General features: G+C 40.7%; 1 protein-coding gene across 1 annotated transcript in view; it reads right to left on the reverse strand.

The window, feature by feature from the left end:
• The window catches only part of piezo1 (piezo-type mechanosensitive ion channel component 1), a 109,691-nt gene that overhangs the window by 53,448 nt on the left and 33,795 nt on the right, over positions 1–22,448 (reverse strand). The window contains exons 3-6 of the mRNA XM_053332665.1: positions 11,863–12,028; positions 11,138–11,279; positions 5,397–5,613; positions 1,768–1,981 (exon numbers count right to left, since the gene is read on the reverse strand). Coding sequence (XP_053188640.1) covers positions 1,768–1,981; positions 5,397–5,613; positions 11,138–11,279; positions 11,863–12,028 — 739 coding nt within the window. The remainder of the gene's footprint in view (positions 1–1,767; positions 1,982–5,396; positions 5,614–11,137; positions 11,280–11,862; positions 12,029–22,448) is intronic.

A 22,448-nucleotide genomic window follows, 5' to 3' on the forward strand; every position in this document is an offset into this window, starting at 1 on the left:
CACAGATTCTTAGAGCGAGAGAGAGAGACAGAAAGAGAGAGATAGAGAGAGAGAGAGAGAGCGAGAGAGAGAGAGAGAGAGAGAGAGAGAGAGAGAGAGAGAGAGAGAGAGAGAGAGAGAGAGAGAGAGAGAGAGAATGTTCCTGATCTCCATGATTCCCCAGATTAAATTTTGTCTTGTGGTTCTCCCAGACAAAAACAAAACAATTCTTTCTCTTACTACTCTGAACTTGTCACCTTGTTTTCTCGAATCAATGTGTGGAACACCTCTGTTTATGCAGACTCCTGATTGTAATATGTGCAGAACGTCCACATCTGTCCATACACATGTGGCAACCATAACTTGGCCTTAATATGGTAAACAATGGTCGACAACAAATGCTAGTGTTTTCAGTGTGAGCATAGTTGAAAGCTATAAAAGCTGGCAAAGCATCGTTATGTTTAAGTATATGATGGCTGTAGACGTATTCACACAAACGCAGAAAAACAGCATTTGTGTGCATCTCCTCCGTTATAGTGAATGTGTTTTATGGCTTTTGATGACTGCTGCTTGAACTAGCTGTGCAATAACAAATTGGCCTCTTATTAAGTCCATGCAGAGCAGAAAGTTGCTTGATGACATGTATGTAGCACACATGGCCTGCTTCTCTCTGCTCTCCCTGAAACCAACACTCTGACCTCTTCACCTCTGTCATCCTCTCTATATATTGAAGGGAACCCACAGAATGTTGGTGTGTGGAGGAGAACAAATCTGACAATCCACACAAACCTGTTTTTGGACGACCTCTTCTATTAAGTCATGCTTCAAAGCATTCCCTGCTTCATGCTTCTGCCATAAATCCAAGTAACACAGACTGCAAGACTAATTCCCTCCAATTTTTGCACAAACTCTGCCTGAGATCTCAGAAAACCTATTTATGATAATGAACAGCAGAATTTCATGTCATTACATTGGAATGTAATTTTACTATGGTTTGGTGTTTAATTGATATATGTGACATTTATTCTTGTAGTAATAACTAATGTCAGGATAAATACTCTTAAATCTATATTTGGTATGATATGCAAGATATGTCCAAATTTGAACCTCTGTTAGTAGAGCTGTAACCTTCGGATTCATGCCAGGACAATCTTAACCCCCCTGGACACTGTCAATGTAACCAAAACAAAACAAAAACTGGAGATGGAGGAGTGAAACAGCCAAGACTTGCTATCACCTCTGAAGCTTGGATCATGTCTGAGCCAGAATATTTGACTGGATTTTGCTTGTAAAGTAATGGTGACAGGAAGTTTTCAGATTTTTAAAAGTCATGGCAATGTGATGTTCTACACCAATGTCCACATTCTGCATTCACCTGAAAAAAACTCTTAATCAGCAATTAAAAAAATAACTTCACAACAAGCTGAAATGCAACGTTTCACTGCACTCTTTGGTTTAAAAGTTTCAGGTGTACTTCATATCTGATTAAAACAGTATGACTCAAGGTTATGGTTGGGTGTAGTCAGAAGTATGCTCTTCTGCATCTATAACCACTCCCAACAATGATGTCATAGTGTCCTTTATGTTTGCACTGATGATTGTTACAGCTATTCCATCTGTGCTAAGATTAATTGCAGCAGTCTTATCATGTGGAAACAAGAAGTGAGTGAGTAAACCACTGAAGGTAATAAAAAACAAGGTTTCAAGGAGATACAAACCTTGCCTACAGTATATATATATATCATATAATTGTATTTAATGTCAGTTCACAGTATGCTACAGTCTTACCTGGCCCACAGACTGTGTGGAGGGAACAGGGCCTGGGCCAGCAGACACTGGTATAGGTACAGACAAACCATGTGACCAGCAGTAAAGAAGCCCACCATCACACACAGTGCATTAAAACCCAGATGACTGATGGGAAGGTGATATGCCCACCATGTGCACACACCAATGAAAAGCAGGAAGTAGATGGCTGAGAAGGCCGAGGGCTGTGTGATGCCTGGGAAGAAAAAGATATCAGAGGCAGACAGTTAATATGTAAACAATATGCTACACATCTAATACAAAGACAAACAACTTGACAGCTTACTTCCTTTCCAATAAGTGTGTTCTTGAAATAGTGGTATTTGTTTTTAATGGATAAAAGCAAATAAGGCTTCGTTCACACAGCCTTATTAGTAGGTTTTGTTTTATTATAATGTTGGAAATTTCTTGTGTGTATGTGTGTATGTAAAAACAATAAAGTGAGATTACAGTTAAAGATAGACATCAAACAGCATTGTGTTCAGAAGAAGGGCGGCTGATCAGGGAGGCACGGGAGGGGAAGGGAGACCTAGCAGTGCTTTGGCTGGACCTCGCCAACGCATATGGGTCGATCCCCCACAAGCTGGTTGAGACCACCCTGGACCACCACCACATCCCCTGCAAGATCAAGGACCTCATCCTGGATTACTATGGAGACTTCAGACTGAGAGTTACATCAGGGAGCATAACATCTAACTGGCACCGGCTCGAGAAAGGGATCATAACAGGCTGCACAATATCGGTCATCCTCTTCGCTCTGGCCATGAATATGTTGGTCAAGGCCGCCGAGACGGAGTGCAGAGGTCCCCTGTCCAAGTCTGGAATTCGGCAGCCTCCCATCAGAGCCTTTATGGATGACCTGTCTGTCATGACCACTTCAGTGCCTGGCTGCAGGTGGATCCTTCAGGGCCTGGTCAAGCTCATCTCTTGGGCTAGGATGAGCTTTAAACCAACAAAATCCAGGTCCATGGTTCTGAAAAGAGGCAAAGTGGTGGACAAGTTTCGCTTCTTTGTGGACGGCGCAGTAATACCATCAATCACTGAGAAACCAGTCACTAGCCTGGGCAAGGTGTTTGACTGTAGTCTCAGAGACACAGCGTCAGTCCGAACAACCATCAAGAGGCTCGAAACTTGGTTGTCTACCGTAGACAAGTCTGGTCTACCTGGCAGGTTCAAGGTATAGTTGTACCAACATGGCATCTTGCCGTATCTTCCCGTATCCTCTGGCCTCTGCTAGTGTATGAGGTGACGATGTCTACAGTCGAGACCCTGGAGAAGAAAATCAGCTGCTACCTCCGACGATGGCTGGGTCTGCCACGCAGTCTCACAAGTGCAGCGCTGTATGGCAGGAGCAACAAGCTTCAGCTCCCCATCAACAGCCTGGAGGAGGAGTTCAGGGTCTCCCGCACAAGACAGCCACTGGTCTATCGAGACTCCAGAGACTCCAGAGTGGCAGCAGCTGGTATCGTGGTGCGGACGGGCAGGAAGTGGAAGGCTCAAGAGGGGCTGGAGCTGGCAGAGTCTCGGCTGAGACACAAAGCACTGTTGGGCATGGTGGCATCCGGGCGAGCAGGGCTGGGAGCCATCCCACAATCACGGCACGACAAGGCTCAGGGCAAGGACAGACGCCATCTGGTCCTGAAGGAGGTCCGAGCAGGTGTCGAGGAGGTGAGGACCAGCAGGATGGTGGGCATGCGGCAGCAGGGGGCATGGAAAAGGTGGGAAGGAGCGCTGGAAAGGAAGCTGACCTGGAATGACATCTGGAAGACTGAGCCTCAGCGGATTAAGTTCATGATCCAAGCTGTCTATGACGTACTACCCAGCCCAGCTAACCTGCATACCTGGGGCAAGAGCGACACTCCAACATGTCCACTCTGTCCAGGAAGGGGGACTCTAGAGCACATCATGAGCAGCTGCCCATCAGCCCTTGGAGAGGGCCGCTACCGCTGGCGTCACGACCAGGTCCTGAGGACAGTGGCAGAGGCCATCTCCAGTGCAGTGGACAATAACAAGCATGTCCGCAGCCAGAGGAAGATCAACTTTGTAAAAACCAGAGAAAAGCCACGTCCACAGCCAACTCAGCCAGTCTGCTCTCATCGGCACCAGACTGGGAACTGCGAGTTGACCTGGGCAGGCAGCTTAAGTTCCCGGAGTTTATAACACCTACCTCCTTGAGGCCAGACCTGGTATTGACATCTCCCTCCTCTAAGCAGGTCCTCTTAGTGGAACTGACAGTCCCCTGGGAGGACTGCATGGAAGAGGCCAATGAGCGCAAGTGGCTCAAGTACCAAGAGCTCACCGAGGAGTGTCGGAGGAGGGGCTGGAAAGCTCGCTGTGAGCCAGTGGAGGTAGGGTGCAGAGGCTTTGCTGCCAGCTCCTTGTGCAAGATCTACACCCTTCTTGGCATCACAGGAGCTGCGAAGAGGAGAGCCATCAAGTCCACTGTAGAGGCCGCGGAGAGGGCCTCTAGGTGGATTTGGATCAAGAGGTCCGAAAAGTGGGCCAGGGCCTGATCAGCCCTGGCTGGGTCGCCTGGGAGAGGGTGTCTGATGTTGTGAGACCCGAAACACCCGATGATCTCAGGAAACATCACTGATGATGTGTCCCAGCGCATCCACAGATGTATCTGTACACACACTGTTCCATATTATTATTAGAGATTAGAGATAAATATGTATGTCACAATCAAATGCAAATGAGGGCTGACAGGAGACTCCAGATAATGACAATCATGATCATCAGCCTTGCTAATGAGAGGTTTGGTACAGTGGAGCAGGGTGGTACTAAGAGTCGGTACACCTCCACCAAGATCCACAGGGAAGTAGATCATGCAGCTGAGATCTGAAACTGCAACATTTGAAGAGGCAGTTCAAGGTGGGTCGAGTGAGGATGAGAGAAACGGACTGGCAGAATTCTGAAACATACTTAGAAAACAAACTTCCTTCTTTCCTGTGGGTTTTTCCCAAACAACTGCTAGTCCAGAATTAGAGCAGCCAGTGATGCAGCACAGAGGGAAGACTGCAGAGCCTTGACCAATCCACTTGGACCAACTACAGACTTTAAAACTAAAAACCATGTGGGAAGGAAGTTAAGACTGTTGCCAAGACTGTTGGAATGCTGTTTGCTCAGGACCTGGACTCAGTAAACTGCCTTACCTGGTGTACACCTTTAGTGCAGGTTAGTGCTATTCAAACTGCTTTACAAATGACTGATACTATACAAGATGTGTCCCAAACCCATACACAGACTGTTTAAGATACCGAGGTATGGAGGTGGGGGAAGGAAGGTTTCTGAAGGAGAACTCAATGACCATTAAGCAGTTTAAGACCATCTCTCTGCTCAGTGTCAGTGAAAATATATTTTTCAGTTTTGTTGCCTGAAGGCTGACAGAGTATCTCCTGAAGAATCTGTACATCAACTCCTCTGTGCAGGAAGGAAATGAAGAGCACAAGAGATGTGAGCACTAATAAGAACATTTGGAGATTCATTGAGGCCAAAAATCTAAAGAGTAATCTACATTAGAGGTGGCATATCACCAGTTAACAGTATTTGAAAGAATTGCAAGAATGTTTTCTTTGTGTAATGGTATTAGTATGTTATATAGTTCCTACCAGCTAAAGCCAGCAGGCTGATGGCCAGGATTCTCCCCAGGTCCCGCAGAGCTCTCCTGGCAGTGGCCTTCAGACGCTCAGCCAGCTGCTTGGCTTTGGTTGCTGTTGAAACTTCTTCATCAGGGTCACCAGGTGATGACCTCTCTTCTTCATCTTCATCTCCTGACACTGCCTCCTCTTCATCTTCTGTAGTTTTGTCTGCTGGATCATCTTCTAGCTGAGATGATAAGAAGGCAAAACGGAAAAAAAACAGTGATTGTCACACGTTAAATTAAAATTCAGTGTGTTTTTCTGCAGTTCCAGAAAGTGTAGGTGCAATGACTGCATGTAAATACATTTCTATGTAGATCAGTGAAACATTTTGAGCTCCTTACTGGTAAAACTCTGTCATAAGCGTTCAAATGTGACATGGCAGTCTAATATGTCATTACATCAATGATTATGAGATTGATAGACATTCTGGATAAAGTGGATTGTTTCCATATTATCAGAAATAGAAATCACTTAAAGACATTTTCTTCTAAACACATTAAATAGGTCATAAATGTATTTCTAAAAAAAGGTGTAAAAAGCATTCCAACCATTTAGATTTGAATTGTGGAGCTAGGCCTCACAAACTGTGTTTCAAGATTTCAACAACATAAGAAATGATAAGTTGCTTGTATACTATAATGTGTGGTATGGTTTTTATCCACATGAAAGGAATGCTGTAATTAACTTGACTTTGCTTCAGCATGCTGAGCAACACAGCTGACAGAGCATTCACAAACACTGAGGCCAGATGGCATGTAGTGATAGACCTTTGTTACACTGATATCATACTTCTTTTTTTAGATACCTGCATGTGTACAACACTGTAGATTAGATAAGAAATAAATTGGTTATATAAGTTTGTATATTTGTTTTTTTTCACTTCTGTAGGATTTCTCTGTTTTGCACATAGAAATGTCTGAGTCTATGCCAAAATGTAATCCAATTATATTATACATAGTATATATGGGACACTGAACACAGACACAGATTGTATGACTTTTTTGTTACTACATGTCAGTATATAACGTTTACAGATTACCACAAAACATTATCACAACATGCTGTAAGACCAACTAGGGTAAAAATACAACCCAACCCTCCCTGCCCCCCTCCTAATGTACAATAGCCAATATCCAAAGATTTGTATACATTATTCCAATATCCTTGTGAATGTAAAAATATAGTTGCACCAGTAAAACATTGATGTTAGGCAGTGACAGGTGGCAACGATCTAATGTTTCTTATTACTGAGACAGAAATATCACACTAACCCCTAACTAGCCCCCTCTGACCAAACTCTGCTACTGTGTATCAACGTATCGAATTACAGAAGTGAGTTGGCTTGGGAACCATCTTAAATATCCCAATGCATCAGCCATATGAACTGATTATTCCTCTGGTTTGTGTCAACATGATGAAGATTCACACTCTATTTAGCTCTAGTGTGGTATCTACCAACCCCCGAGGGAAATATCTGAATGTTCCACTATGTTCACCAGCTACTCTCTAAATGTGTCTGTCTGCTGTTTGGTGGTAAGCATGGAGTGTGCAGTGGGTCACTGAAAACTGTTTAGTGACCCTTTCAGTATCAAGCTTCAGAGGCTGAGACTGTGGAGAATGTGCATACCCATAGCAAAAAGTAGTATACTTGAAGTTCATTTTATAAAGTATGCTTGAGTGTAAAGTATAGCAAGTATACTTGTAATGTACTAGAAAGTATACTAATTTAATACCTCTTTGGATTAAATTGGAACATTTTTAAGTTTATAAAAGTAAACTTTATAAGGTCATTTTAAGTTTACAAAAGTACACTTTCAAATATACAACAAGTACACTCATCTATATACTACTAGTGTACTAGGTATATACTTCTAGTCCACATTTTAGTTTATTGAAGTATACTTTATACTACCATTGCACTAGTTATATACTATATGATGTTGAGCATATACGTTTATAACAGGGGTAATACCTCAAAGCTAATGTGTGTAGTGAAAAACATTTTTATTCTGCTAAATTAAATGCAAGCACGAGTCAGTGACTTAAAATATAGTATATAAAAAGTAAACTTCAAGTATACCGCCTTGGTTTTAGTATAAAATAAGTATACTCGTAGTACACTTGAATAAAGTACTTTTTGCTGAGGGTACAGTGAGCTGGAAGAAGAAACTGTAGACAGTGCCATTCCACTCTGCTGCTAGAGCATTTACAACTCTCAAAACTTCAACTAAAAAATGTGGTTTATTGAGATTCAATTATCTTCCCTGTCCTCTGACCCATATCTGTATTGTTTGTTTGGGCGGTTGTCATAGAGACAGACAAGAATGAACCTGAGAAAGGTGAATGAACACACACAAATCAGACTGACTGTCATAATTTAATATGTTATGAAATTGTCATGGATTCATGGTTTTGGAATCTTTGTGTTTTTCTTCTCTTGGTTTCCTGTGTTATTCTTCTGTTGTCCAGAACTTCAGGTCATTTGGTTTTGCTTTTTTCTATTCTTTGGGTTGTCGGTTGGAAGTAGGCAACTGCCTTGCATTATTGATTAGATGATGGTATTGTGTACGGTTGGGTTTATATTCATGTTTTTTCTTAGATGCTTTAATGCAAGCTGAGTGGTATAAAAAATATTTAGTTTGCCTTGGTTTGGGTTTTGGGTTTGCTCCGTGTTTCCCTTCTGTGTTCATGCAATTCCCCCTTAGCTGGTTTTTCCTCCACACCTGCTCTGCATCACATTCATTAGCCCTGCCCTCCTGTCAATGAGCACATCTCAAGTGTCTTAAACTGTCTCTGGCTCTGTTTATACCTGGCATCACAAGTGGACAGCTGAGACACATTACTGTTCACATCTGTCTCTATTATGTGTCTCGGGCTGACCACAGGTGTCCACATTTATAGTGTAGTGGAAGTATAAAGTAGCATTGAATGGAAATGGTCAAGTAAAGTACCTCTAAATTGTACTTAAGTACAGTACTTGAATAAATGTCCCACCACTGGTAAAAGATGCTTTTTATCAGAGATTCCATCACTGATCTCAACATGGAGCAGTCTGTATGAGAACAAAGGTCAATCCTTCACAATACAACAACAAACATGAATGAATGATGTCATTCAGGCTAACAATACAACAATGCAAAGTTTACCGAAATGAAAACTAACCAAGAATATGTATTTATTCCTGAACTTGTTGGTTTGCAAAGGACACTTCAAAAAATGTTCTTCCTGTCTTATTTTCTTCTTACTTGAATTATTCCATTATTTCATTTTCCATTTTGGCTTTTTTTTCTAGCTTTCCTTCTGATCTGAATTCATTCCCCACAGCAGTGAGAGCAGCATAACTATTTTATTTCCATCTGCTCTTGTTTTTAGCCGACTCACTTTAAGTCAGTTTTAATTGCTTCATTTGTAATATGTTAGTATTTCATTGATTTGGTGTTCTCTTTTTAGTATTATTATTATTATTAGGGGGCCAAGCCCGAGGGGACGAGGAAACGCGTATGCAAGCAGACGCGTTTCCTAGTACCAGCGGTGCTAGGAACCCTATTGTTTTTGTGCTGTTTTTTTTATTAGGGGGCCAAGCCCGAGGGGACGAGGAAACGCGTATGCAAGCAGACGCGTTTCCTAGTACCAGCGGTGCTAGGAACCCTATTGTTTTTGTGTTGATTTTTATTTTTATTCTTCCGTTGATAAAACTGGTGCTGCAGGCTACACCGCGCAAGGGAGGGCGGTGCAATTTGGAGGGTTGGTCCAGACCCCTGCACGTACCTCAGACGCAAAAAACTACATATGTCCGCCTGCAGGGGGCGCTATAAGTAAGGAAAACGCGTTTTGGCCTATAACTCTCACACCGTATGTCGCACATTCAAAAACCTTATATCCCCAGATTCCCTGAATAGAGCTGAATCACTTTGCCATTGGCCACGCCCACTTCCGCCAGAAGATTTTTGCGCAAAATCGCAAAAACTGGAAAACCTACTTTTTCGAACTCCTCCTTGGGGTTTTGTCCGATCTGCGTGAAACTTGGCACGTACACTGCCCAGCTCAACCTGATCTTAAGTTATCAAAAGAATTTTGCTCGGCCAAGGTAGGCGCAAATTATTAACAAATTAATTTCTGTAGCTAGCTATGAAAATGCTAACTGTTGGATATCTCGGTCCAACTAAATGCTATTGACACCAAATGTCAGATCCTTGGTTGGCATGTGACTGTGAGTATGTGAGCCAAGTTTTGTGAATGTTGACCACTAGGGGGCGCTACAAATCTAGGAAATTTATATCTCTTTAACGGCTTTACGGATTTCTACCAAATTCGTTAAGTATGATGCAGACCCATTCCTGAGGCCATATATTGAAGGTGGTCATGACTGGTCAATGTGGGCGTGGCTTATAAGTACATAAACAACAAGCATTTATTTTAGCTGAACTCTTATGATGAGGGTTGTGAAATTTATAGGGTACATATAGATTAGGACACAGATCTTCCACAACAAAAATAGCACATCTACTCCACTAGGTGGCGCTATAACGGATACAAACGCGTTTTTGCCTGTAACTTCCACATTTTAAATGACACATTCATATACCTCATATCCATGTATTCCCTGAATAGAGCTGGATTTTTTGACATGGGCCCCGCCCACTTCTGCTGCAGATTTCCTTTGCTAAATCACCGCATATGCAAAACCAACTTTTTTGAACTCCTCCTACAGTTTAAGAGCTATCTGCATGAAACTTGGCACATATAATCTCCGGATGAGTCTGGTGAAAAGTTATCAAAAGAATTTTGGCACTCCAAAAAATGCTGTATTTATAGCCAAACAATCTTTTTTGCTAGCTTAAGAAAACACATTGTTTCATATTTTGGTCAAAGTAAATGCTTTTAACTTCAAACTTAAGTCACTTGTTCAGGAAGTCATCCAGAGGCTCTGTGCCAAATATGGTGCAAATCAATCAACAGGGGGTGTTATAAACCCACAAATATCAAGTTTCCGAAAAGATGATCGCATTCACACATAATTTGGTGAGCATGATGAGACATCACTCCAGAGGCCAGCTGCAAAATTACGTAACAATCGGTGAAAGTGGGCGGGACTTATTACGACAAATCCAAATCGCCACACATTCGGCCTTTCGCACTTCCCATTACAGTGAAAACTGAGGCTCAGACATTGGTCTGTGTCCTGACGCACGGCCAGAGCCCCGTCGTCCTTGTAGGCAATATTGCGTGGACTTTGCGGGGCGAGTCGCGCGGGACGGCTTGGCCCCCGTTGATGACTGTTCGGTACGAACAGTTCTAGTTATTATTATTATTATCATCATTATTATTATTATTATTATTATTATTCCCGTCGTTGTTATCTTTATATGTAGTTGTAAGTAGAAAGTAGGATATTCTTTCAGAAACCACAGACATAGGCTCAATAAAGATACTGTATTATATATTATATATATCATACAACAAAAACTTAAACCCTGCAGAACCTGGACTTGTTGTTAGTACTTACTTAACCCACATTTTTGTCTGAATCATAAAAATATGAATGAATAATGAATACTAAACCTGGATTATCTTGTTCATGGACGGAGGAAGGAGTTATGATGAAAAAGCAGATTTGATCTAAATGATCTTTCATTAACAGCTGTGTATTTTATGTGAGAATGCTGCTGTTGTTGCTAGGATGAAATCAAAATTCCACAATAACTCACTGTTGTAATGTTGGCAGCAGCCACCATTTCTCTGTTCTTCACCAATCTGCTGCAGAGGACTGTGGTTACCAAGGCAACCACACAGACCCCCAGGTCAGGACACACGAGGCGTGACACACTCCAAGGATCATCCAAGGGAAGCCTATAGGGCACACACACACACACACACACACACACACACGGATATATGGAAAGGTTAAAGGAGCAGTATGTAAGATGAAAACACAACAATTCTTATTTTAATGGGATTATACACTAATTCAAACATAATATATACCATATCTGTCAATCCCTTCCACTTCATGCCACTAAATTCTACACACTGTACCTTTAAATGACCTGACCTGTATGTGGATGAAGCTAAAAATCGTATTTATTATATTAAGTTATTAAGCCATATTAAGTTATGTTAAGTTAAAGTTAGTTGTTAAAGTTAAGTTTATGATATTACTTTGCATATAATAATGTCATTCCTATTGTTGTTGTTCCCCAGGCTTCCTATTCATAGAGATTGTACAGCTGTATATTTATACCATTTCATATAGGCTATATTTATGTATTACCACACTGGGAGCAAAAAAGATGAATCATTGATTCATTTATTGATACATTCATTAGCTAATTAATTAATCATACTTGATAGATCAATAAATAGGCATATAATTTGCAAGACATTGGCACTGATAATGAATGTCTAGTGTAGTCATGTAGTTTAGTTTCCATACCTGGACAGTCCTATATGTCTGCTTATGCTGTCCCATTGTGAGCAGTTATCTCCAATGGCTACGCTGAGAGGAGGATAGGTGTAGAGTACCGTCTGGAAGCAGATGTGAGCCAGTACAAACAGTAGACTTGTACAAAATACTGCTCTGATGAAGCGGCCCGTGTGACCTGGAGGAGACAAGGAGACGAGAGAGGGTTGAGATCAAGTCAGAGGAAATTCAATTGAATTTGCTGTCAAACAAGTTTTAGTTTAGAAAATATTGTTTCTTCAAGTCAGAAGAGAGGAGTTGTTGTGACATGTATGAAAATGTGTTCCCAATTATGGAGAATGAAGCTATATCTTGTATTGTTACATGAGCAAACTTATTGAATTAATGCAGGCAGTCTGTGTGATGGATGATGACCAATGTGATGTACTGAAAGAGACGGAATATGCAAGTACATGTCAGTGAATCAAGTTTTCCTCTCCACCCAGCAGACACAGGATGTTGTATTAATGTTGGTCCTTGGTTGGATATCGGTTGCAACGTCAGACAAGTAAAAGCCAACATTGAGACAACGTCTAAACTGATGTCAGTTTCACATAAATATAACAACGTCAAGCTGATGTTGTTATTTAGTTGGTTTTAAGTTGTGTTGGCAACCAATATCCAACGTCTAGTCAACCTCACCTGTTTACGTAAAATATACGTACAATTCTGACATTCAGTTGTAGGGTAAATAACCAAAGCCCAGCGTTGTTTAAACGTTATATTGACAGCATCCAAACAACGTCAAAATCTAACTTCAAGCTTGTTATTTAGTTGGTTTTAAATTTTTTATTGATTTTGACGTCAAGCCAACGTTTTTAACGTAAATTTTCAAATCCATATCATAATCCAATAGTAATCCAACGTTGGAGTACAACGTTGTTCTAATGCTGCACCTCTTGTATCTCTCTCCCTGGTGTGAATGATGTCTCTGTCCCTTGTTTGTATGGTTTCCTTGTCTCTCCCTCCTCTTTTTCTCTTCCTTTCTTCTATTTTTCCACATTAAAAAGGTTTTTTTTCATTGTATCAAGGGTCTTTTATTCGTATAGAGGATGTTGTATTACTGCACAGCTTGTAAAGCCCCCTGAGGCCAACCGAGTGCGAGGACACAGTGCAAGCATGCGCAGAGCAAATAGGAGCGCGAGAGCAGAGTTTTGAGAGAAAATATCACAAAATCTGAGCATGAAATCAATAAATACTGCTCTCAAATCCATTTAATATGCTCTTGAATTAAGATAGGGAATAAACTCCATAGCGTGCAGGCTTATTGTCTTTTCACACAGTTCCATGAACAGATACTTAAGCTTGATTACACTGTTACATAATCTGTTTATTACATTTATTTTAAAGCATCTCCATCACTAATGATACTGAATATAACACAGATGTGAATATGTGATCTAAATGATGATTCCAAGACTTCACCTCCTGTCTCTGATTTAAAGGAAGTGTAAATTCCCCAGTAAAACTACTTTAATTGTAAGATGATGTTGGGGGCGGCTGTGGCTCAGGAGGTAGAGCAGTCGTCCTCCAATCAACATGCCGATGTGTCCTTGGGCAAGACACTTAACCCCAAATTGCTCCCGTTGCTGTGCCAACGGTGGGTGAATGTGAATGAATGATTAGATTCCCTCCTGATGAGCAGGTTGGCACCCTGCGTGGTATCAGTGTATGAATGTGTGTGAAAGGGTGAATGATTGTAATGTAAAGCGCTTTGAGTGGTCACAAAGACTAGAAAGGCGCTATATAAGTACAGTCCATTTTACCATGTACCACTTTAATTGAAGGGGCACAAAAAGAGTAACTATTGTTTAAGGTGGCGATAATCAATATTTCCATTTGCCTCAGTAGTTGGTAGAGAACAAAAAACTCTGATAAGAGAGTGATACTGGACTGATATTCAGCAGGTGGACAGAAACACGACTCCTGAATGATAATGAATGATAACTGCTGGATGTGGAAATAAGCAACTGTTTGCTATCAAGTTCAACAAAGTGACTTAAAGGGTGATGAAATGTTAGTGCTGTGTTTACACTGACCCCAAGCAGCCCCAAAAAGAAGTTATTGCAGGTTTAAGTAAGTATATCAGTATTGATACCCAGATATTTATGAACTCATCTAAATCTATTTGATGTATATGATTTAATTCCCAGTCCTGTTTCTAGTGACTGATTATTATCTATCTATCTATACAGTCATTAATATCATGACTGTGCAGGAACAATTGTATGTACTGTATTGTAATGTGTTCTCAGGGCCCATATTCACAGGGCCCATATTCATCGTCTTCATATTATGATAGATTATCAAAACCTTTATCATTTCATTTTCTCATAATTAACATATTGATTTATGAACTAATCCTATAAGCTCTACAACTCAATTTTGGTCCAGAGGAAATTGATCTCTGTTCAGTAAAAAAAAATATTCTGTTCAGTAATGGTTTTACTTTGCATGGTGTTGGACAAAGTGATAAACGTCTCCGTCCTCCTACCATTACTAATCAGACTGTAGCCAGAACATAATGATGTTCACACACTACGTCTCTGTGAAAAGATAAATGCAAGCACCACTTCCTCCTCAAGACCACTGTGATCTTTTGTTCTTTGGTGCTTTCACCCTCTTTCTCTCCTAACCTTATCTGCACGTACACACACACACACACACACACACACACACACACACACACACACACACAGACACACGTTTTGACACTTTCACATTATTCTGTAGTCTGACACCATTGTGGCAATCAGAGGCTGGTGTTGACTGGAGGTAGACATTTAACCACAGCCTCTGTTCAAACCTCATATTCATCTTCATCATTGATCATAACTCTGACATGACATGACATAACTCTACGTGGCTCACACTCACACACACACACACACACACACACACACACACACACACACACACACACACACACACACACAAACACACACACACACACACACACACACACACACACACACACACACACACACACACCTCCACCAGTTGTCTGCCATTTATAACCACTGCTGTGTATGACTGTTTGCCTTACTGTAGTTGTATGACAGATGTTTATTGTTTGAAGTGTTATTGATTTATAATCGATACTGCTAAGTATCAATAAGTATTAACTTAATACATTCTGTTGTGTATTCAAAGAGAAGTTCACATACTATGATAGTAGCTTGGTAATGGTGCTCAAATTCAAAGCTTCACTGTTCATCATACAAATGTCAATGCTCCTCAGCAGTGATATTTTAAGTGAACTTCCATTTTTGTTACTGCATTCATTTTATTAATTCATATTAATCATTTTATTGATTAGTCGTAATGAATTATGTGTCTTTGATCATTATTAACTATTGCTAATATGTTAACTAGCTCCTACTGAGCCCAAACAACATTGCAGCAGGACTTGATGAAGATTGATTTCTCATGTGTTCAAAAGGTATGAGTCACTGATCCCAGCTTCACTTCTATTGAATGCATTCTCTCACTTCTAGTCCTGTTCATTTTAAGAATAACCCTTTAATATGGCAACTGGGAAGGCCAAAACGTGCCATTCTGTCTGAGTGTAAGTTTCCTGCAGCACAAACACATGACACATAAAGGTGTGGAGATGGTTGTAACAGGATGAGGTGTGTATGAGTAGAGTTGTGATGAAACCTGTGACAGGTTGGCTGTAGATCCACAGTGGAAGGGGCTTTCAGCAGCCTCATAAATAAACAAGGTCGTACCCCATCAATTGTGAATGTGAAGCCCCACTGTGGCAGCTGTAGTACAGATATAAACTACAGTAGGCTTAGCTAAAAGTGTTCAGATCACACATGTAGCATAGGGAGGAAACTATCAAACTGAATAACTGTATTAAGGTTGAGACAAACGCAGCAAATCCTCACAATTGAGAAGCTGAACCTAATCTTTGGTTCAACACAATTAATCAGTGATCAAAAAAGTTGCTGAGTAATTATCTAATTGACAAATGTATTCACTGACAAATCATTTAAGCTCACAGCAGCAGTGACTTTAGGTGAAGGGGAGAGAAATCATATTCAAAATAAACACATATGGTATTTTTCCACTTGGCTCAAAGTTGACACTGCCTGAGCAAAGAGAGTCACAATGGTGGAGTCCGAGCAGCTTCCTCTGCTACTGTTTGTGTTTCCAGACCAAACCTCTCTGGACCTCAGAGACACTCACACACACAGACACATATATCCACTCTTTATTTCTGTCTGAGCAAGCCCACTTATGTGTGTCTTTGTTTGTCCGTGCAACGGTGTTTACGTCTGTGTGTGTGTGTGTGTGTGTGTGTGTGTGTGTGTGTGTGTGTGCTTGTGTGTCTACATGGAGGCCTGTAGCTTCTAAAACCTTTATTGTTGACATATTGGTGCAAAACAGTAATGTCATTTTTCTTTTTTACTTTTCTTTTTAACTTTTGTCATGTTTTTGTTCACTTCTTCAAATCACCACCAGCCTCTTGGAACATGTGAAGTAGTAACATTAGCTCTAGACTTTCTATTGTGTTCAACTGATGTCAGTCACACAACTTTGAGATGATGTTATGTCTAAAGGCTTCTGGTAGTTATAGTCAAACATTAGATCAGTAAGACATTCTCCATCCATTCCTAACCCTTCCTGTCTTATCCTTTGCATGGTCTCTTGGGGCTGGAGCCGATCCCAGCAGCCCTCAGGTGGGAGGTGATGTACAGTACATTTACACTTACTTAGGCCTTAGAAGTGTTTGAGGATAATGACTCAGAGGAGCGGTATTTGGTACAAATTCTCAAGTAGCAGACCAGGTCTGCTACTTGAAGAAACTACCCACATCCTAGAAACTAGGATGTGGGTGCACCCAGAGGACCTGAGGGACACCCACACAGACACAGGGAGTGCATGTAAAGTCAGAAAGCCCCACAGAAACCCGGCAGGACCCTTCTTGATGTGACACAACCGCTAACCTCTGACCACCACACTGATCTACACCATGCTCATAAAAACAATGCTCTGTATAATTCACTCAAGCACCTGAAGTGCCCCAAAATACATTTAGACAGTCTGAAAATGGAGAAGGGTTCATTTTGGAAAGTCCAACATTAACTATTCTATGTAATGATTGGACAGGCCAGCTACATAGTAAATAGTCCAAGCTCCCACTATGCACATATGTAAATACTGTTCTGCAATGTAAACCACACTGGCAGTGATGTGGAGATGTTCTGCATTCAGAAAAGAGATAGGAGGAGTGTGACCATGAGTCCTGAAAAAAGTTAATTTATCAGTCAACATAGAAGCCTTTGACAAGTTCAGATGTAGTTCTAAGACTGTTTCAGACTGACACACAATGTTTGTGCAATAATGAGGTTCCACACCCTTCACCATGGCTACAGCTGGGATTAACACTGTCACATGTTCACACCACCATTAATGTGGCTCAATATATCATGAGAGCTGGAACATAATGAAATTACTTCACACTGTCCTTATATTTACAAGAACTAACAAACAATGATAAGTATAACTTTGCAAAATGATTCATGTAAAATACAGTTAAAAGTATAATATTAAATAAGTACAGGTTTGTTGTTTTTCTTGAGTCTACAGTAGACTTCTACAAGCTGCTGGCTCTGCATTCTACCTCTGCAGTAATTACCTTTATGTTATGATGCTGAATGACCCTGACCCATGAGGAAAAACATATGATATCTCACATTAAATGGATACTCTCTGCTGCTTAGCATTGCAACTCAACACCTACTGATCACACCTCAATAGATTATGTAGCAACTTCGCATTTTTAGCTTTTAAGAGGCAAGTGTGAAAAAATATTTCAGATCCAATTTCTAACTCAGATTTAAATTAATTTCTCTCCTGTGTTTATGAATTAAGAAAAGGTAAAAAAAAAAAAAAAAAAATTGCCAGCATCCATTGTAGTTATTTTTTGGTAAACTCTGAAAACAGGTGAAACAAAAAAGCTGTGATGCTTTTGGTGCTATCATCCGTTTCCTCTCTTACTAACCACACACACATACTGTACACACTTACATGCATATTTGGTGAGCAGATATCTCAGAAGCAGAGCTTAGCGCCTGCACCAAGCCATCCTATTATCACATGTTGGCAGATGCTGTTAGCTGTTATCTCTGCTCACATCTCACAGCCATATCCTCTAAACCAGAATTATTGCATGACATATTCCTCCACATGCACACACACACACACACACACACACACACACACACACACACACACACACACACACACACACATGCTCATTTAGAGTTGCTTTATTGCAATATTTATGCACAATAATCCCCAAATTCATCATTTTGAATTAATCATTTTGAACTATTAATGTTTCAGAAATGTAAATGTTTGGAAATTGATTTTTCTTGTGACTTGCCAAGTATAAATAAAATTTAATTCATTTGTGGTTTGTTAACTGCTCTCAGAGTGTAGTGGTGAGTAAGCATGAATAAACTACAGTGAAGGACAGTCATACAATAGAACCAAAGTTATGTATGAGTGAAAAGCCCTTCTTGCATTCTATGGACTCTTTGACTCAATTTTTTTTTCCAATATTGGAACTTTTACCACATTTTCTCCCAATGAGGAATGGTTGTAAGAGGAAAGCTTACAGGAGTCTTGTACATTATGAGTGTATAGTCAATGTTTGAACTTGCCAGTTGTTGAGTAATGTCAAATCCTAAAACTGTCTTAATTCACCTCACAGCCCAACAGAGTGGCTTCCTATTAGTCACTTTAAGTCTTTCCCTGTTCAGCTTGCATAACTTTCTAGTGTGTGTGTGTGTGTGTGTGTGTGTGTGTGTGTGTGTGTGTGTGTGTGTGTGTGTGTGTGTGTGTGTGTGTGTGTGTGTGTGTATATATATATATATCGGTGTGAGATTAGCTCGACAGGATAAGTATACTAAGACAGTAGACTAAGAAAGTAATTTGAAAGTTTAGTTAGTTTCCATCAGACACTTATATTGGGTTTTTTTGTCTGTGTATGAATGCAGTCAAACAAACTAACAAGGCTAACTTTTCTTTTAAACCATTTTCTATTAATACTGAAACATCACATCACACTACTTTACTCTGTAGTATCTGCATATGTTGTGTAATGTCAAAATGTTTCAATCTGTCAGGGTCTTGGCAAGCCAGTGGGTTTTCCATTAGGGGAAACCCCCACCCCCCACCCTGTCCCCCCTGCCACCGACCCCCACCCTCTACCCCCCACTGTTTGACTATCCTCCCATCAAAATAAAAGCTCCTATGTGTATTTGGATTACGACAGAGTACAAGAGAGGAAGGGTTAGAGAGAGAGAGAGAGAGAGAGAGAGAGAGAGAGAGAGAGAGAGAGAGAGAGAGAGAGAGAGAGAGAGAGAGAGAGAGAGAGAGAGAGAGAGAGAGAGAGAGAGAGAGAGAGAGAGAGAGAGAGAGAGAGAGAGAGAAGAGGACTGAAAAAGAAGGCAAAAATGAAATAAGAGATACAGACAGACTTTTGCCCTACCAGCTACTGGGACTAAGTTTCATAATGACAGCAGGTAAAAGAGCAACTTTGATTTCAACACTTTCATTTCTGGTGAAATGACCCACACCCTTAAAGTTATAGTCTTCACCAAGAAGACCTGCATGTTCCTAATGTGATACTACACATGCTTTTCATACATGATACATACTGGGTGTAACACTTCCTGTCCTGAACCATATACCAGCTAAATGTATGATGGATATTACAGTATATAATGATGACTTCTCCTTGGGTGAAATGTATTGACTGTGTAAAGTGAATTCAGACATTTTCTTCTAAACACATTAAATAGGTCATAAATGTATTTCTAAAAAAGGTGTAAAAAGCATTTCAACCATTTAGATTTGAATTGTGGAGCTAGGCTTCACAAACTGTGTTTCAAGATTTCTGTATTCAGGATTTAGTGGGAGGGTCTGAAAATCACCACCGCGTTAGTATAAACCCGCCCTGCTGCTGTAGAGGTATAAATACATTCAGCTACTACTACTACTACAGTCTACAGTTAGCCAGTTAACTGAGTTAGCCGCCGAGCTAGTCGTCGAGCTAACAGCAGAAAGCTCTTTCTGGTAGAGGTGGTGACTTTGATTGACAGGTGACACTTGGTAGGGGGCGAGGTTTCAGTGAACTTGGCGGGCACTCCCACAGCGTTTGGCAGCAGAGAAAAAGGCTTAATTTTACAACAACTTTGAAGCCTAATTTCATATATTTGGTGATTTTTTTAATCATTCAAATTTGGCAGGGTGGTTAACAACACACTTTTCTGTGGTATGTCAAACACATATTTATTCTTTCTTTACATGGACTTTAAGGTTGAACTATTGAACTTAAATGCAGATTGAAACATTTTGACATTACACAACATATGCAGATACTACAGAGTAAAGTAGTGTGATGTGATGTTTCAGTATTAATAGAAAATGGTTTAAAAGAAAAGTTAGCTAGTTTAGTTTGTTTGACTGCATTCATACACAGACAAAAAAACCCAATATAAGTGTCTGATGGAAACTATGACTAGAGTCTCTGGGAGGATTCAAATTACTTTCTTAGTCTACTGTCTTAGTATACTTATCCTGTCGAGCTAATCTCACACAGATATATATATATACACACACACACACACGCACGCATGCACGCACGCACGCACACACACACACACACACACACACACACACACACACTGTCAGTTTATAGGTACACTTTCATTGGCTGTTTGTGGCCAAGAGAAACATTCATAAACACTGTGTGATGGAGCAGTGTTTCAGGACCATGATGAACAAAAAAAACTGCTGCTGCACATATATATATTGTACAACTCAGCTCCAACATACAGCTCACAGATGGCATTACCAGGCATACTTGACTTGTGATCTATTCTTTTTTTTTTTTAGTATGATTTATTTATGAGTTTTCAAAATAAAAAAAAACAAACTGACATGAGTCCACATTAATGGAGCAAAGTTGACAAAAACTCAAATGATGTAAAAAAAAAAAAAAGAAACAAGAAGAAGAGAGGTAGTAACAAGAACAACAGACAAGCAGGTAAGCTCCAAGTGAAGCTAAACAACCTCGAAACACAGGTTGCAACCAGATTACAGTAATGTGGGTGTACAAATAGAACATAGGGTCATAATGTATGGTGTATAGAAACACCCACTGAAGCCGAGTCTCATGTGGAAACACGTTCAAACCTGGAGACAGGTATGCATGGAAAGTGTAAACAAACAATAGTACCCAAAAAACAAAACAAAGACAAAAAAAAACAACAACAAAAAAAACAAACAAAACAAAACAAAAATAGTAGACAACGCTGCAATGCTACAGTGTGGGTCGAGGAGTGGTGAATAGTAGGTAGGGTGGGTCAAAGGCTGTTAATGGGGGGGGTATCTAGAGGTTAGGGTCCAGATCTAGCTGTAGAGACCTGACATGTTCTATAAAGGGTTGCCATATCTTATAGAATTTAGCAACAGAAAGGCGGAGCGAGTATTTAATTTTCTCAAGTCTCATGAAGTGGAGGGCATCCTTAAGCCATTTAGAGTGTGAGGGGGGGCTAGAGCTTTTCCAGTGGAAAAGGATGACACGTCTCGCCAATAGAGTGAGGAAAGCAACATGTTGAGCAAAGTAAGACGGTAAATGGATATCACTGGGCAGAACACCAAACAAGGCGGTCAGTGGGCAGGGTTGGATAGGGGTAGAGGTGATGGCTGAAAGTGAGTGAAAGATACTTGTCCAAAATGCTCCCAGTGCAGGACAAGACCAGAACATGTGGCTAAGATTGGCTGGATTCTGATGGCATTTGTCACAATTAGGGTCGGAACCAGGGTAAATACGGGCCAGCTTACTCTTAGACCAGTGGGCTCGATGGAGTACTTTGCACTGTATAACTCCATGCCTCGCACAGATAGAGGAGGAATGGACCCAGGTCAAAGCCTGCTTCCAAGCTTCAGGATCAATCTCTATACCAAGTTCTGTAGACCATGTGTTACGCAGAGAGTCTGAGGATGAGACTTGATATGTGAGAAGAGTGTTGTATAATACTGAGATGGCACCCTTGCGGCAAGGGTTGATTTCAAGGATGTTATCAATAGGGGTAATAGAGGGGAGGGCAGGAAAGGCAGGAAAATAGTTACGAACAAAATCTCTGATTTGTAAATATCTGAAAAACTGGTTAGCTGGCAGGTTAAACTTGTGAGCTAACTGGCTAAAAGAGGCAAAAGTACCATTAATATAAAAGTGTTTTATAAGGAAAATTCCATGGTCAGTCCAGACAGAGAAGGCCCTGTCGAGGACAGATGGATGAAATAAAGGATTAGAATGTCCTGGGCTCATGATAGGGGTAGTAAAGAGCCCAAATTGTCTTCTAAACTGAACCCAGATCTTAAGACAGTTTTTGACTATAAAGCTATTGGAGTATGCAGCAGGCGATGAAGTCAGTGGGAGGCACAGGAGAGACATGAGTGAACCAGAGACACAAGTGGCTTCCTCAATCTGCAGCCAGAGTGGGGGATTGTTACTGATAGAACACCAATGCAGT

This window comes from Scomber japonicus, chromosome 14 (genome assembly GCF_027409825.1).
Source record: "Scomber japonicus isolate fScoJap1 chromosome 14, fScoJap1.pri, whole genome shotgun sequence".
Lineage (NCBI taxonomy): Eukaryota > Metazoa > Chordata > Actinopteri > Scombriformes > Scombridae > Scomber > Scomber japonicus.